Source organism: Dicentrarchus labrax, unplaced genomic scaffold (genome assembly GCF_905237075.1).
Source record: "Dicentrarchus labrax unplaced genomic scaffold, dlabrax2021, whole genome shotgun sequence".
In the NCBI taxonomy this organism is placed as follows: Eukaryota; Metazoa; Chordata; class Actinopteri; family Moronidae; genus Dicentrarchus; species Dicentrarchus labrax.
The window spans coordinates 24724812-24738046 of record NW_026136714.1 but is presented as its reverse complement, the minus strand read 5'-3'; the positions used below and the strand labels follow the sequence as shown (position 1 = coordinate 24738046).

General features: G+C 42.0%; 1 protein-coding gene across 17 annotated transcripts in view; it reads left to right on the top strand.

Annotated features, from left to right (window-relative positions):
- The window catches only part of LOC127375553 (citron Rho-interacting kinase), a 40760-nt gene extending 32165 nt beyond the window's left edge, over positions 1–8595 (top strand). For all 17 annotated transcript variants that reach the window (XM_051421508.1, XM_051421506.1, XM_051421512.1 and 14 more), the window contains 11 exons: positions 1300–1380; positions 1673–1808; positions 2077–2216; positions 2346–2438; positions 3239–3347; positions 4052–4180; positions 4438–4518; positions 4604–4682; positions 4769–4942; positions 5232–5520; positions 7307–8595. In XM_051421508.1, the coding sequence (XP_051277468.1) occupies positions 1300–1380; positions 1673–1808; positions 2077–2216; positions 2346–2438; positions 3239–3347; positions 4052–4180; positions 4438–4518; positions 4604–4682; positions 4769–4942; positions 5232–5520; positions 7307–7330 (1335 nt within the window). In that variant the 3' untranslated portion in view covers positions 7331–8595. The remainder of the gene's footprint in view (positions 1–1299; positions 1381–1672; positions 1809–2076; positions 2217–2345; positions 2439–3238; positions 3348–4051; positions 4181–4437; positions 4519–4603; positions 4683–4768; positions 4943–5231; positions 5521–7306) is intronic.
- Positions 8596–13235: the final 4640 nt, after the last annotated feature.

The following is a 13235-nucleotide window of genomic DNA, read 5'->3' as shown; positions in this document are numbered from 1 at the left end:
AGTTTATAGGATTTATTCGTAGCTCAGCGTTCCAAGTGTAGGAGAAACTATGGCTGCTGTGAAACTCACAAAAATGCAAAAGGCGCTACTAGACCCAGAGTTTGGTTTATCCATTCTGGGCTACTGTAGAAACATGGTGGTTGAACATGGTATAAAAACACAACAGTTTTAATTTTCTGGTGATTATACACTAATGAAAACAAAGCTATGAATATTATATTCCATTCCGATCTTCCTAACTGTTACACACTGGACCTTTACTCAACCTGATTGATCATCTCTAGCTGTTAGGTCCCAAAACAATCCCCCAGGGTGCACTGCAGTTTACCGAGCAGGACTTTTCAGTTGGCTTGCTTCCAGTAAGTTAGGATGAGGAATCTCTGGTTTGTGGTGGACATTTCAAAGGTAACCATATTTTTCAGATGTAGTTCAGAGGGTTCACTGAACAGAATGACATGAATACCTTAAAAAAAGTCAGGTGACTGAAATAATCTTTTCAAAACTTGCTCAAACAATTGGTTGAGATGTCCGTTAATGGTAAAGGTTACATTTTGTTTAACCTCGTCACTTATATCAATCTAATGTCTTTTGTGGAAATTGTGACATCAGTATGAGTTGACATGTGGGTGAGGAACCAGAGATGCAGCCTGGATTAGTGGATGGATTTGATGTGTGCGGTTTGGAGCAGGCGTGTAGGTTGAGCAGTGAATCAGGAGCCAGACAATAGATAACAGGAAGCACGGGGGAAATGGGAAACACAGAGAAACACAAGGAAAATGAGGTTACCGGCAAAGTCGTCAGAGGTAACTCCATACCGCTAATAATGAGTCAACAAAGCCACATTTAAACACAATAAAGGTTGTGTGACCACTTCAATCTGATCACTTGGGGCCTGTCCTGATTGAAGTGACAAGTAACCCTGTTTATTTATTCACTCATTTGTTTGTGTTACATGCAAAAATGTTAAATGGAAAAGAATGTGTGATAGTTGAAAGTGTACTTTTCCTGTAAATGGACATCTCAGCTGTTTGCTAGAGGCTCAGAATTAACGGTGGTTAAAGGGTTACTGGTGCAATGACTTGACTCCTGTTCTACCTGTGACCCGACTTATGAGAGGCCACTCTTTAAACACGAACTGGGGACGGACTTGTGACTTGGTCCCACCTCTGACACTGTTGACGTGCACACAGCCCTGCAGCCGTCCAGCCCCCCCTCTGTCCCGCCCCTCTGCTGCCTCCCCCCTGAGGTCATGTTGAGGTTGTGACCCCGCTGACCCCTCACCTCTCTCTGCTCTTACAGAAGCTGCTAGGAAACTCTCTCCTAAAGCTGGAGGGAGACGACAGGCTGGATATTAACTGCACCCTCCCCCTCACAGATCAGGTACCAGTGTCCATCACATTGTTTTAATGGCAGTGTTGTCTATGCACATACAGTCTGCATAACTTTATTATTCAATAATGAATCTGCTGATTATTTGGAAAACACCTTTATCCACAGAGGCACTTATGTTTAAAAGTAGGATGATCTTAAAATAAAGGGACATGCAGCGCAGAGCAGATGCTCGGGGCTCGCAGCCAAGGTTCACCACATGTTGCTCCTGTTTGAAATGTCCCAGTGTTCCCCGGAATAATGATGGTTATGTTAATTATTATGTTTCCTTGCGGTTCTGCAGATAGTTCTGGTGGGCTCTGAAGAGGGTCTGTACGCCCTGAATGTCATCAAGAACTCTCTGACTCACATCCCCGGCCTGGGATCAGTCTTTCAGATCCACATCATCAAAGAGCAGGAGAAACTGCTGATGATTGTTGGTGAGAGCTTTGTTTGCCATTATATTATTATATTATTTATCCATTATAAGTAAATGATGCACTATTATTCATCATTAGAAACTTTGAAAGGCCACACTACCATTCAGATCTGATTGGCGTTACTTAGATATGATACATCTTGTTGTACATGACAGCATGATGACTTCAGCTACTGTGTAACGTCTGTGTGTTTGTGTGTGTGTGTGTGTGTGTGTGTGTGTGTGTGTGTGTGTGTGTGTGTGTGTGTGTGTGTGTGTGTCTGCTGCAGGGGACGAGAGGGCGTTGTGTCTGGTGGAGATTAAGAGAGTGAAGCAGTCTCTGGCCCAGTCCCACCTGCCCAGCCAGTCTGAACTGGCCCCCTACATCTTTGAGACAGTGAAAGGCTGCCATCTGTTTGCTGCAGGGAGAGTAGGTCCTCCTCTCCTCTGTGAAACTTGAGATAACACAGATTGTCTGCTGCCTGACTTTAAAAGTGCTTTCTATTTGGTCAGTGGGAAAATGTGATTGCACAAACTGACCTCTGCGTTCTCTTTACAGATAGACAATGGGCCTTGTATATGTGCTGCAATGCCTAACAAGATAACCATCCTGCGCTACAACGAGAATCTCAACAAATACTGCATTCGTAAGGTGAGTGTGAACTGTTAGCCCCGTTTCTCCATTGGGGGGTAAATTAGTTATTTTTATAACTAAATGTGTTCATGAATTAAAATGCATAATTTCAAAGACCAGTTAAGACTTTCAGGTTTTGCCACTGTTAGATAGCTAACACCCCTTCAGATGCAGTGACACAAACAACAGCACAAACTGTGTGGTGAGGAAATATGACCCTGAATACATTACATTTGGATTCATGATGGCAGGCAGGGATGCTTTTCTTAAATGACGCACTCCATCCATCAAAGCTCCACGGACACTTAAACACAAAGCACCCGGGATGTGCTGGGAAGCCAAAAGAGTATTTCCTGAGGACACAACGGAAAGTCATCACAACTCAATCAAAAGCCATCAGAAGTAGGCCTTAAGTCACAAAAGGCTGAGAACTACATCCTAACATAGAGTGGTAGAAAACACTATACTGATACTGGAGTACAGTCTAGACCTGCTCTATTTGAAAAGTGTCCTGAGATAACTTTTTTTTGGCGCTATACAAATAAAACTGAATTGAACTGAATTGAATTGACACAGCAACATAACATTAAAAAGAGGGATCAGGTTAAGAAAAAGAAAATAACAAACACATGCATCTTTACCCATTTAACCTTTATCTTTGTCAGACTCACACAGCTATATTCCTGTTTTTTCATAAATAGAGAATAACGAGCACAAAACAAGTGGAGGCCTTTAGCCATCATAAAGGTTCCTTGTATCAAATGCAGCGTGCATGAACGGAGCAAATTCTTCTCATGTCTCCATTTTTCATCTCACAGGAGATTGAAACTCTGGAACCCTGCAGCTGCGTCCACCTGACCAGCTACAGCATCATCATCGGCACCAACAAGTTCTACGAGATTGAGATGAAGCAGTTTGTGCTTGAGGGTGAGGACAGAAAAACAAAACATATAACAGCAGAGACTTGAGAAACTTCAAACTTGTTAAAAACTAGTCATCCTTCTCTGTGTTTTTCTTATAGAAACAACGAATATATATCTAAAGTATGTTGATCAGTTGGTTGCAAGTTGTTACTGTGTTTCATGATTTACAAGCTTAATTAAGGTTTATACAGTCTGTCCCTCCAGGAAGTTGTGATAGCACAAATGAACACACATTCAACCAATCTCTGTGAATTCTCTGCGATCTTGCAATTTTGTCGAATCACAGATTTAAACAATCATTGTCGCTTACCCCGAGGTTGACCAGTCGTAGCAATCCCCCCTGCAAAACTTAGATTAGATTTTCTTTATGAATTATACCCAAAAAAATCACTACTATTTTTGCAATTTTCATTTCGCCCACAATGTCAATGCAGAAAAATGCTAAACTAAACTAAAAACATGGCATGCATCACAGTTTTTTAGAAAAGCTGCAGTGAAATTTTAGACAATTCCAAAAAAAGCCTGTGAAATCCTGGAGGGACTGTACAATCACACAATACATCTGCTACCACACAATCACAGCACAACATTAAGATTCATCTGACAGTAGGATAACTGCTCTCAGTGAAACCTAGAACCCTCCTGCTCTGTGAGACAGACCCCTGGCACATAGTGTTTGAACCCTGGTCTTCTGATTCGCCTCTGCAGAGTTCTTGGACAAGAACGACGTGTCACTTGCCTCGGCAGTGTTTGCGGCCTCCTCCCACAGTTTCCCTATCGCCATCATGCAGGTGGCCAGCAGCATGCAGAAGGAGGAATACCTGCTGTGTTTTCACGGTGTGTTTGAATGAACTGTTTACGACAGTGTGGTAGGCAGTGGACACAAGATAAACACAGTACAGACCTTCACTGTGAGGCAACAACCACTAGTTTAAACACAGAAGTATGTTTTAGTGTTAATTAGTTGTTAGTCTCCATGTTTTTGCTGTAAATTAGTACAAATTTATATCCTAAAATTCCACCTGTAAAGATGAGTGACCTTTATCTTTAGATGTACACAGAGAAACGTACACTAACATTTGTTTATGTGGCAGAGTTTGGAGTGTTTGTGGACACGTACGGACGAAGAAGCCGCACTGAGGACATTAAGTGGAGCCGTCTGCCTCTGTCCTTTGGTAAATACACTTTGTAACTCCTGCTGCTTTACAGCAATCAGCAGTACAGCATCCCATTATACATTTGCATTCTTCTCTGGTTCAGCCTACAGAGAGCCCTACCTGTTTGTCACCTACTTCAACTCCCTGGACGTCATCGAGGTTCAGGGACATGCTTCTCTGGGGTGAGACAGACCGGCTACATCGGACCAAATTTGAAAAACCTTCTGCTTGTTAGCTATATTTACCACATTCTGTCCTGTACTTCCAGTCCTACAGTGCTGGCCCACCTGGACATCCCCAACCCTCGCTACCTGGGCCCAGCCATCTCCTCCGGGGCCATTTACCTGGCTTCCTCCTACCAGAACAAGCTGCGGGTGATCTGCTGTAAGGGAAGTCTGATCAGAGAGTCGGGAGAGCTGCAGAGGACCGGCTCCAGCCGAGGGTCAGCTCCCTTCTTTAGTTTGAGCAAAAACACAAAACAGGGAAAAATACAGAATTTATATTATAGTGTGTAGGCGGATTAAAAACACTTGAACACCTACAAAACACATTTATTGTGACCTGTCAGTTCAGATTCACAGGTAGAAAACAGCATGGAGGGATCAGGTATTGTTTTTATTGGATAGACCAACAGTGCCATCTACTGTGAACATCTTGTTTTCTTACAGACGGTCGGTTTTCCTAATAACATTGTCAGACGGTGACGCCGATCTCTGCTGTGTTTTCCACAGTAGTCCCAGTAAGCGAGGCCCTCCCACCTACACAGAGCACATCACCAAGCGTTTGACCTCAGGCCCTGGCAGCCATGACGGCCTGCATCGGGAGCCCAGCACCCCACATCGTTACCGGGAGGGCCGCACCGAGTTCAGACGGGACAAGTCTCCCGCCCGACCGCTGGACAGGGAGAAGTCGCCCGGCAGGGTGCTCGACAGTCGCAGGGAGAGGTCTCCTGGGAGATTCGGGGATAGCACCCGACTCCATGCCGGGTCTGTCCGAACGCAGCTCGCCCCTGTGAACAAGGTACCGTAGGAGGGTCCTGGAGGCTGTGTGGTTAAGGCATATAACTGAGTTCTTCCCTTGATTTCTGTGTCAACTATCAATCAAGTACACAAGAGATCAAACAAACAAACAAAAACTCCACCGATTTATCTTGTGATTCTTGTAAATTAGGAAATAAAAGAAAAAAAGTATACAAGCAGCAAAAAATAGCAATAAAACATAATGGAAAAAACTATATAAATGAAAAATGGTTAAAATAATAATACACAATAAAAACAATATTCAATATTATAGTTCTAACATGAAATATAGGCAGTATAAAAACAAATGAGAAAACATGAGAATACTCTGAAAGCAGCATAAACAAACATTACCTCTGGTAAGGTATTCTAATATTGAATGATCTGATTATAATCCACGCTCCTATTCTTCATGTTGCATCCTCTGTTCATACAACTCTGTTAGAAGATATTCTGTTCTGTGGCACCGCTCACAGACAATGCATCATTCTCACAGCAAATGTTCAGGCTTTAGATTTGTTCTCTCTCGTCACTTCATTGTCCGTCATAATCATATTGTCAGAGTGCAAGAAAACGACCAGGATCTTTGTCTATACTCCTCCCTGGAGCTGCACTTCACTGTAGAGAAGTATTTTGCCATATATTAAAAAGTAAAATAATTTATTTTAAAGAAGAATGGAGGCAATATTTGATATTTTTCTTATTGTCAACAAATTTAATCAAAAAACCAAACCCAACAATAAGAAGTATTATGTGTCGCCGTAGACTCATCAGTGAGCCACACTGTTGCACTGGGTGTTCCTTCATTACAATGAACACACACACTGTAGTTTATTTTGAATCAATACCACATAAACCGTCCTGCTGCCCCAAATACTTATTACACCAAATGTGGATTAATCTGCTGAAAACAGTCGGCAAAGAATAGACTTGGACGGTGCTTTTCTGGTTTACCGTCCACAAAGTGCTTTACATTCACACACTGATGGCAGACACTGCCACGCAAGGTATATACAGCACTTCAGATCCAAACACTCATACTAAGCTTACCTTTACAAACACACACTCACACACTCACACACTGACAGCACAGCCCTCAGGAGCAATTTGGGGTTTAGTGTCATGTGCAAGGACACTTTGATTGGACAGGGAGGCAGGAATCGAACCATTACGAACCACTGATTACTATAAAGCCGCCCTACCACCTGAGCCAGCCGTCCTTATGCAGTAATTACTCCGGTTCGAGTAAAAACTACAGTTCCCTCCTCTTTTAAGAAATGATTTTGCCTAAAAGTCAAACTATTTATTTATGATTTGTACAGATTTATGTCTTTGATAGGAACTGAATTTGGGCTGCGAGCCACAGACAGGAAATCAGAAACACATTGTTGGTTTTTGTTCTCTTCATTTGATTTGTTGCCAATAACAAAAATACACAATATCACCACCTTTATCTTTTAATTTGTGCCAGCATTTTTTAAGTAAATCCCAACACGGAGGAATTTTGTTTAGGGAAAAACTGTTCATATGTGAAAAAATATTATTCCAATTCAATAACAAAAAGCTGTAACTATGAATTTACCAGCACAACAGGATGCAATATGAATATACACACACTGTTCCAACTACATCTGAATTGAACTCAGCCCTTTAGACATTTAAGATATTCACACAGTACGGTGAAGTCATCGTCTGAAAGAGTCACTTGAACATGAAACTGTGACTTCAAATGGTGGCGGCTGTTGAACCTGTGAATGTGACAGTTTGTTCCCGTTCTGGTCTCGCAGGTGTGGGATCAGTCATCGGTGTGAGTCCAGTCCGGCGCTGCTCCTGACCGGAGGTTGAAGAGAAACTTTGGGAAACCCTTGATCCACTCTGAGTGCAAGCACACACACACACACACACACACACACACACACACACACACACACAAACACAAACACAAACACAAACACACACACACACACACACACACTCAGGCTGTCAGCCCCATTGCCTGTACATAGTGCAGTCTCCTCGTTCGGCAACACATAAACCTGCACTGGGAGACGTCTCCTGCGACAATCCTCTCTTTTCCGACACGTGCTTTGGCGGGAGAAATCCCACAGTAGATTTGGTGGCAGGGAACCTTCACTGATCTACAGATCAAGAGAATCTACTTTATAAGACACACTCAAAGTTGTAAATATTGCTGTGAGTTTTTATAGATAAAGGGAATAGTCGGCTGGCAAAGCCATGTCTATTTTTTTTAAAAATGAGTTTCTAAAGATGTTGCAGGGAGATTAATGATGTCGTTGGTTGAGAAATACAATATCAACATTTCATTAGAATCTGAAGTATCACGTTGAGTTTCTTCTCTGTTCAGAGAATCCAACCAACATTTAATTACTCACATAAATCACGATGAGGAAGAGGTTTGAGGAGGCAACACTTTGCACATGAGATTGGATTTGAACAGGAGTTAAAAGCTTGTTCTTGTTACATGACCAGTCTTCTTTCTTTGGATCAAATGTATGGTCCTCTCGACTAAATAGCCTTTGATATATAATTGCATATGATTGCTTTATTGACAGTCGTTGTCTGGCCATCCTTTGTAAAACAATTATTAAGCAATGTTTTCGCTCCAAGTGTTCCTTGTGTTGTTTTTAGCAAACCTAAGATCAAGAAACGCGCAGCTCTGCCTCTGATGCCGGACGTGGTGCAGTCAGGCTGGCTGGCGCCGCCTCAGCTTGCTCTTAGACCGCTGCTGCTGCCGCCGCTGCTGATTGTGGTACAGATGTCCTGTTTCTGTGCAGTGGTATGAAGTCTAGTAATCGTCAGGGGTCGTCACTTTCTAGTATCGTTTCTTTAGAGCCAGTAAAGACCACCTCCATTCGTCACATCGGTGAGCATGACTAACTTAGAGCAGCACTCGTCGCTTTTTTTCGATCTTGATTCTCTCTCTTGGTTGTTCTTTTCTGTCATGTAATCACTTGAATTTGCATTCAGTAAGTAGACATTGATGTTACAGTATCTTAAGCTTTTCTTGATTTTTAGAGATGTATACCGTACATGCATTAAACATGATTGAAGTGTCTGATTGTTTTCTTCTTTGTGTGTGTGCAGATGTTCCATTACGCAGGTATCAGGTCCTGCTAGCAGACAACACAGTTTGTTTGTTTGTTTATTTAGTTTATTTTTCCTTTAACTCTACAACAATGTAATGCTCTTTAAAGTAAATCCAACAAAACAAAATATTCAGACTGAACAAGGAGCACTTGTTGTTACAGGAAATTGCTATGTACAGCTACACACTCCTCTGACAGACATGAGAAGGTTCAAAGTGCTTATCAAACAGAAGGGAAAAAAGGAGGAAAATCAAACAAAAGCACGAGTGATCCCTTTGTGAGAGACCCGTAATAAAACTGCTTGGCACCAGTCTCCACCAAAAGAGACACACACACACACGCACACACATACACACACACTCGTGCACACACACATGCGCACACACACACGCAGTCACACTCAATCCATTCACGCGTACACACTCATGTCAAGTGATTACTGGGCCGTTGCAGTGACGCCTCTGAAAGAGCACGTCAGCGTGAGTGGAGAGAGAAATACAACATATGCAGACCAACAGAACTTCTCGGGAGGGGAAAAAAAAAAAAAAAGCACAGCAAAGGATCAGCCTGGCATCTTGTGTGTGTGTGTGTGTTAGCTGACGACCTGTTCACCACGTTACCCAACCCTCCCACACACATACAACCACCAACCATAATGCTCGGTACAATACTGAATAGCACAGCACACTTTCAGCTTTATTTTGATGCACTCTGTGGCAGTGTCTACTTAATGTCATGTGCAAAAAATAGCCTTTTTTTTTTTCTTTAGACAATTCACATTCATGGATCGTTGAACAAGACAAGCTTGGAGCCCCACATGCCTGTGAAGTGGTGAAAACACAGAGAAAGGATTCATGCTGCTGGCTATCAGTGTCAGTGAGGAAAGTGAAAGGACTCACACTGCGCTGATAAGTTGACACCTCATCGAGCCACCTTTTTCAAATCAATTCCTTTGTTGACATGATAGTCCGTATTTAAGAGATCATGAATTATGATGTGTTGGCAAACATTTTCAACATTTAGGACATAGACACATCATTTGTGAAGCCTTGGAATAAATCATCTGTTATAGGCACTGATCTAGGATTACAGGCCAGCTTCACATCAGCATTATAAAGTGAACAGTCTAAGATATTCTGGCTGCAGATCAGTATTCCACTTTATCTCTGCAGGTGGAGAGAAAACGGAGAGGTGGCTAAGGGTCAAGCCAAAATTTGAATTTGCTGCACATTTAATGCAGAAGTACCATCTCAAATAAATGCAAAGACTGCCACTCTTGTTGCCACGGCAACACGTGTTTTTGTAAATATTACACTGACAGTGATGGCAGCATCTCATCCACGAGGGGTAAACAAATCCCTAGTTTTCTGCTCGATTTGAAAGAGCGAAGGTCGAGCGGTTGAATTAAACGCGTTCACCACTTCCACAGTGAGAGAAACAAACACTTCAAGCCTGTTGTTGTTCTGGCCGCCTTAAACAGCGGCTCCACTGCACACTGCACTCATCTGCTGGACTGAAATCCAACAGGAGATGTCAGAAACATAAGATCAGCAATACAGCTCCAGTATGATTAAATAGTATCAGGGTTTCAATCAGTGACACACTTACATTTATGCATTACCTCTGATAGTCAAAACTTTGTCATCTTTTGTGGTGAACCACAGTGACCATCTGGCTTGCTGCTAAATGAAGCACATGTGGGCCCTCTGCTGACGTGACGAGCTGAGAGATGAGGAATAAAAAGATTGGCAGTCTCGGCGATAAGATCATCATTAAAGTGAAAGTCTGCGGTGGTGTGCTGTGCCTTTAATGCTCCAACAGAGAAAACCACAGATTTTCAATAAAAAGGCCATTCTCGATGGTGTGAATCTGGAAAGCGAGCGTCACTCAGCAACTACAAGCTCTGAATGTGTGTGTGCGCATGAACGAGTGTGTGTACAAAGTAGAGGTAGTGCTTGTAGATGGGTTTGAATGGAGTAATGTTTGTGTGTGTGAGATTGGGGGGGGGTATTTTGGGTTCAGGCTGCTTGTTTTGGACCACTGTTCTCAGTGCATAGACGTCTTATTGGCTACAGACACGCTCGTTTTTCCATTTTAACGTGACCGTCAAGAGTGTGACCTCATGGTGCCGCGCGACACCTTCGACTTCACCCACTTCCTCCTCATAATCTGGAAATTGATAAATCCACAAACCTGCTGTGATTGGCTGATACCGAACAAAAATGACGAGCGTCACCGTAGCCACAGGTCAGAACCATCTTTCATTTCCCATCTCATAAAACACTGATTATCCTGTGGCAATTAAATTGTTTGGATTTTAAACAGCAATTCAACAACAAAACCTCAATAAATTAAATCAGAGTAATGGTCGCATTTAAAAGGGAAAACCACTGCAGCATCAAAACAGGACACCCTGCTTCTCTATTTAAAAAAAACACACCTGTTACCTTCAACAGGTTGCAAAATATACTTGTTTTTCTGCAATTAATAACATAAGAAAACAAAGAAATTAAAAAAAAGATTTTTGGTGACTAATTAAGTGAGCCACTATTCAAGGATTCTATACATTTTTCTTAGATGCTATATAGGTATCTGAATATATTATTTTATTCATTTATTTTACAAAAAAATGTGTGTGTGTGTGTGTGTGTGTGTGTGTGTGTGTGTGTGTGCAAGAAGGTCATAGAATGGGTGTTAGGCAGAGTGGGCATCTCAGTGAAGCTTCTCTGACATAGTGTCGTGGGTGGAGTTACAGACTTTTGAAAACACCAAGAGCCCTTTCTGCTGCCGCTGCTCTCCTCCATGTTTCAGCCAATCAAAGTGGAGATTACAAGTGAGGTCACTGTCAACCACCGCCTCAAAAGAAAAAAGAAATAGAAAATATGTTGCTTTAGAATTTGAACATGGAAGTTTAAACGTGCCAAATTCACAACTTCACTTGTGATTTCCACTGAAGCACTGAAAAGTGAGCGAGACGTCCAGCTCCCAGAGCCTGCTGGGTAAAGAGAATTAAAAAAAAGGGGGCTGCTGTGAGTGAAGGGCATGAAGGTATGGCTAACAGGAGAGATTAAAGTCAGTCAGTCTGTGTCTGACACAGACTAACAACACATCAGTTTACACTCCCAGCAGACATTGCAGTTAATAACAGTCTATCAGCGTGGAAGAGCCGGGCCGACATCAGCTGTTGAAGGGTCGCACGTTCTAAAGGCTTTTCTATGGATCACTAACTAGTCCTGTTGTAAGACTCACAGGGGTGAGAATGATTTACTCTCCTCACTGTGGTCAAGATAAGGATTCAAATGAAGTAACTAAGTACTCTGAGAGAAAAGAAGAACTACTTGAAAATCCCAACAGCATTTTTGTTAAAAAGTTCAAAAAAATCTTAAACCTTCAGGTACATCCTCTGTCTGCACTCTGGGCTGACTCTCAACACATTCAACACCAAGTCAACGCTGCCGCAGACACAGCTGCAGGCCAAAATGAAATCCTTTAAATCTATTTTGCATTTATATTCAATTAGCTGTATATACTGTATATATACACACACACACCTTTGTGCCATTCTGTGTGAAAAGCTGATAATAACTCATCAAAACAAAAGCAAGCAAATAGTTGAGATTCAGCCCAGAGCATGTTAAAGGGTCAGTTCACCCAAATTACAAAAGTGTGGATTAACCAGAGTGTTGGGGACACATAATGACCAGTTCACTGATCAAGAGGAGGACTGCTGTGACAATGTTGATGAAAATGATGTGCCGTGTTCTGGGGCTCTGGACGAGCTTTATCAAGTGTGGAGACCACAAACTTATTACAGCCTGTGTGGAGTTAGAAAGATGTGGGTGTTTACCAGGCAGGAAGGATCTTATTTAAAGATACTATTGTGTTGCATTATGGGAAACCCGGCGTTTTTGGAGCTTAACCCTGCTAGAGGATAAAAGTCTAGATAAATCGGTCCCCCAACTATACAGAAGGGCAACACTCAATGATTGGAGCAGCACTTGGAATTTCATCTTTCAGTGCTGTGAGCCACAAACAAGTTATTTAATAATAGAATAATCAAATTACATAAATGTAATGTCATTTCAAGCAAAAATGCCAAACACTCTGGTTCCAGCTTCCCAAATATGAAAAATGCTACTTTTTGTTGTCATATGTATGTTATTAAACTGAATTTCTTCTGGTCTGAACATGTGAGAGAGACATAATGGCCAAATGTTACAGAAAAAATATGACTTTAATTGATAAAATGATTTGCAGATTTATTGATAATGAAATTAGTTGCATAATTGCCCTTATTCAATTCCCTCCACTGGATTGGGGTGGTGACAACCTTAGGGCAAATAAAATGACATTTAGATGCATGGTTAGATACCACTAGTGGTATGTGAGGACACCTTTTTTGGTAATGTGGGTGAACTGACCATTTAAGCTTTTCCCTTTGTGAGCATCAGCTATCCACTCATTTCTAAAGCTCATGATTACCAGGACATTTTTCCACATCCCGATCTAACACCCTCCAGAGAAAAGATCAAGTCCAGGCTGGGAGATGATGATGATGATGATGGTACGCAGAAGTCTGATGAGAAGCGTGGATAGGCGGGGAAATGAT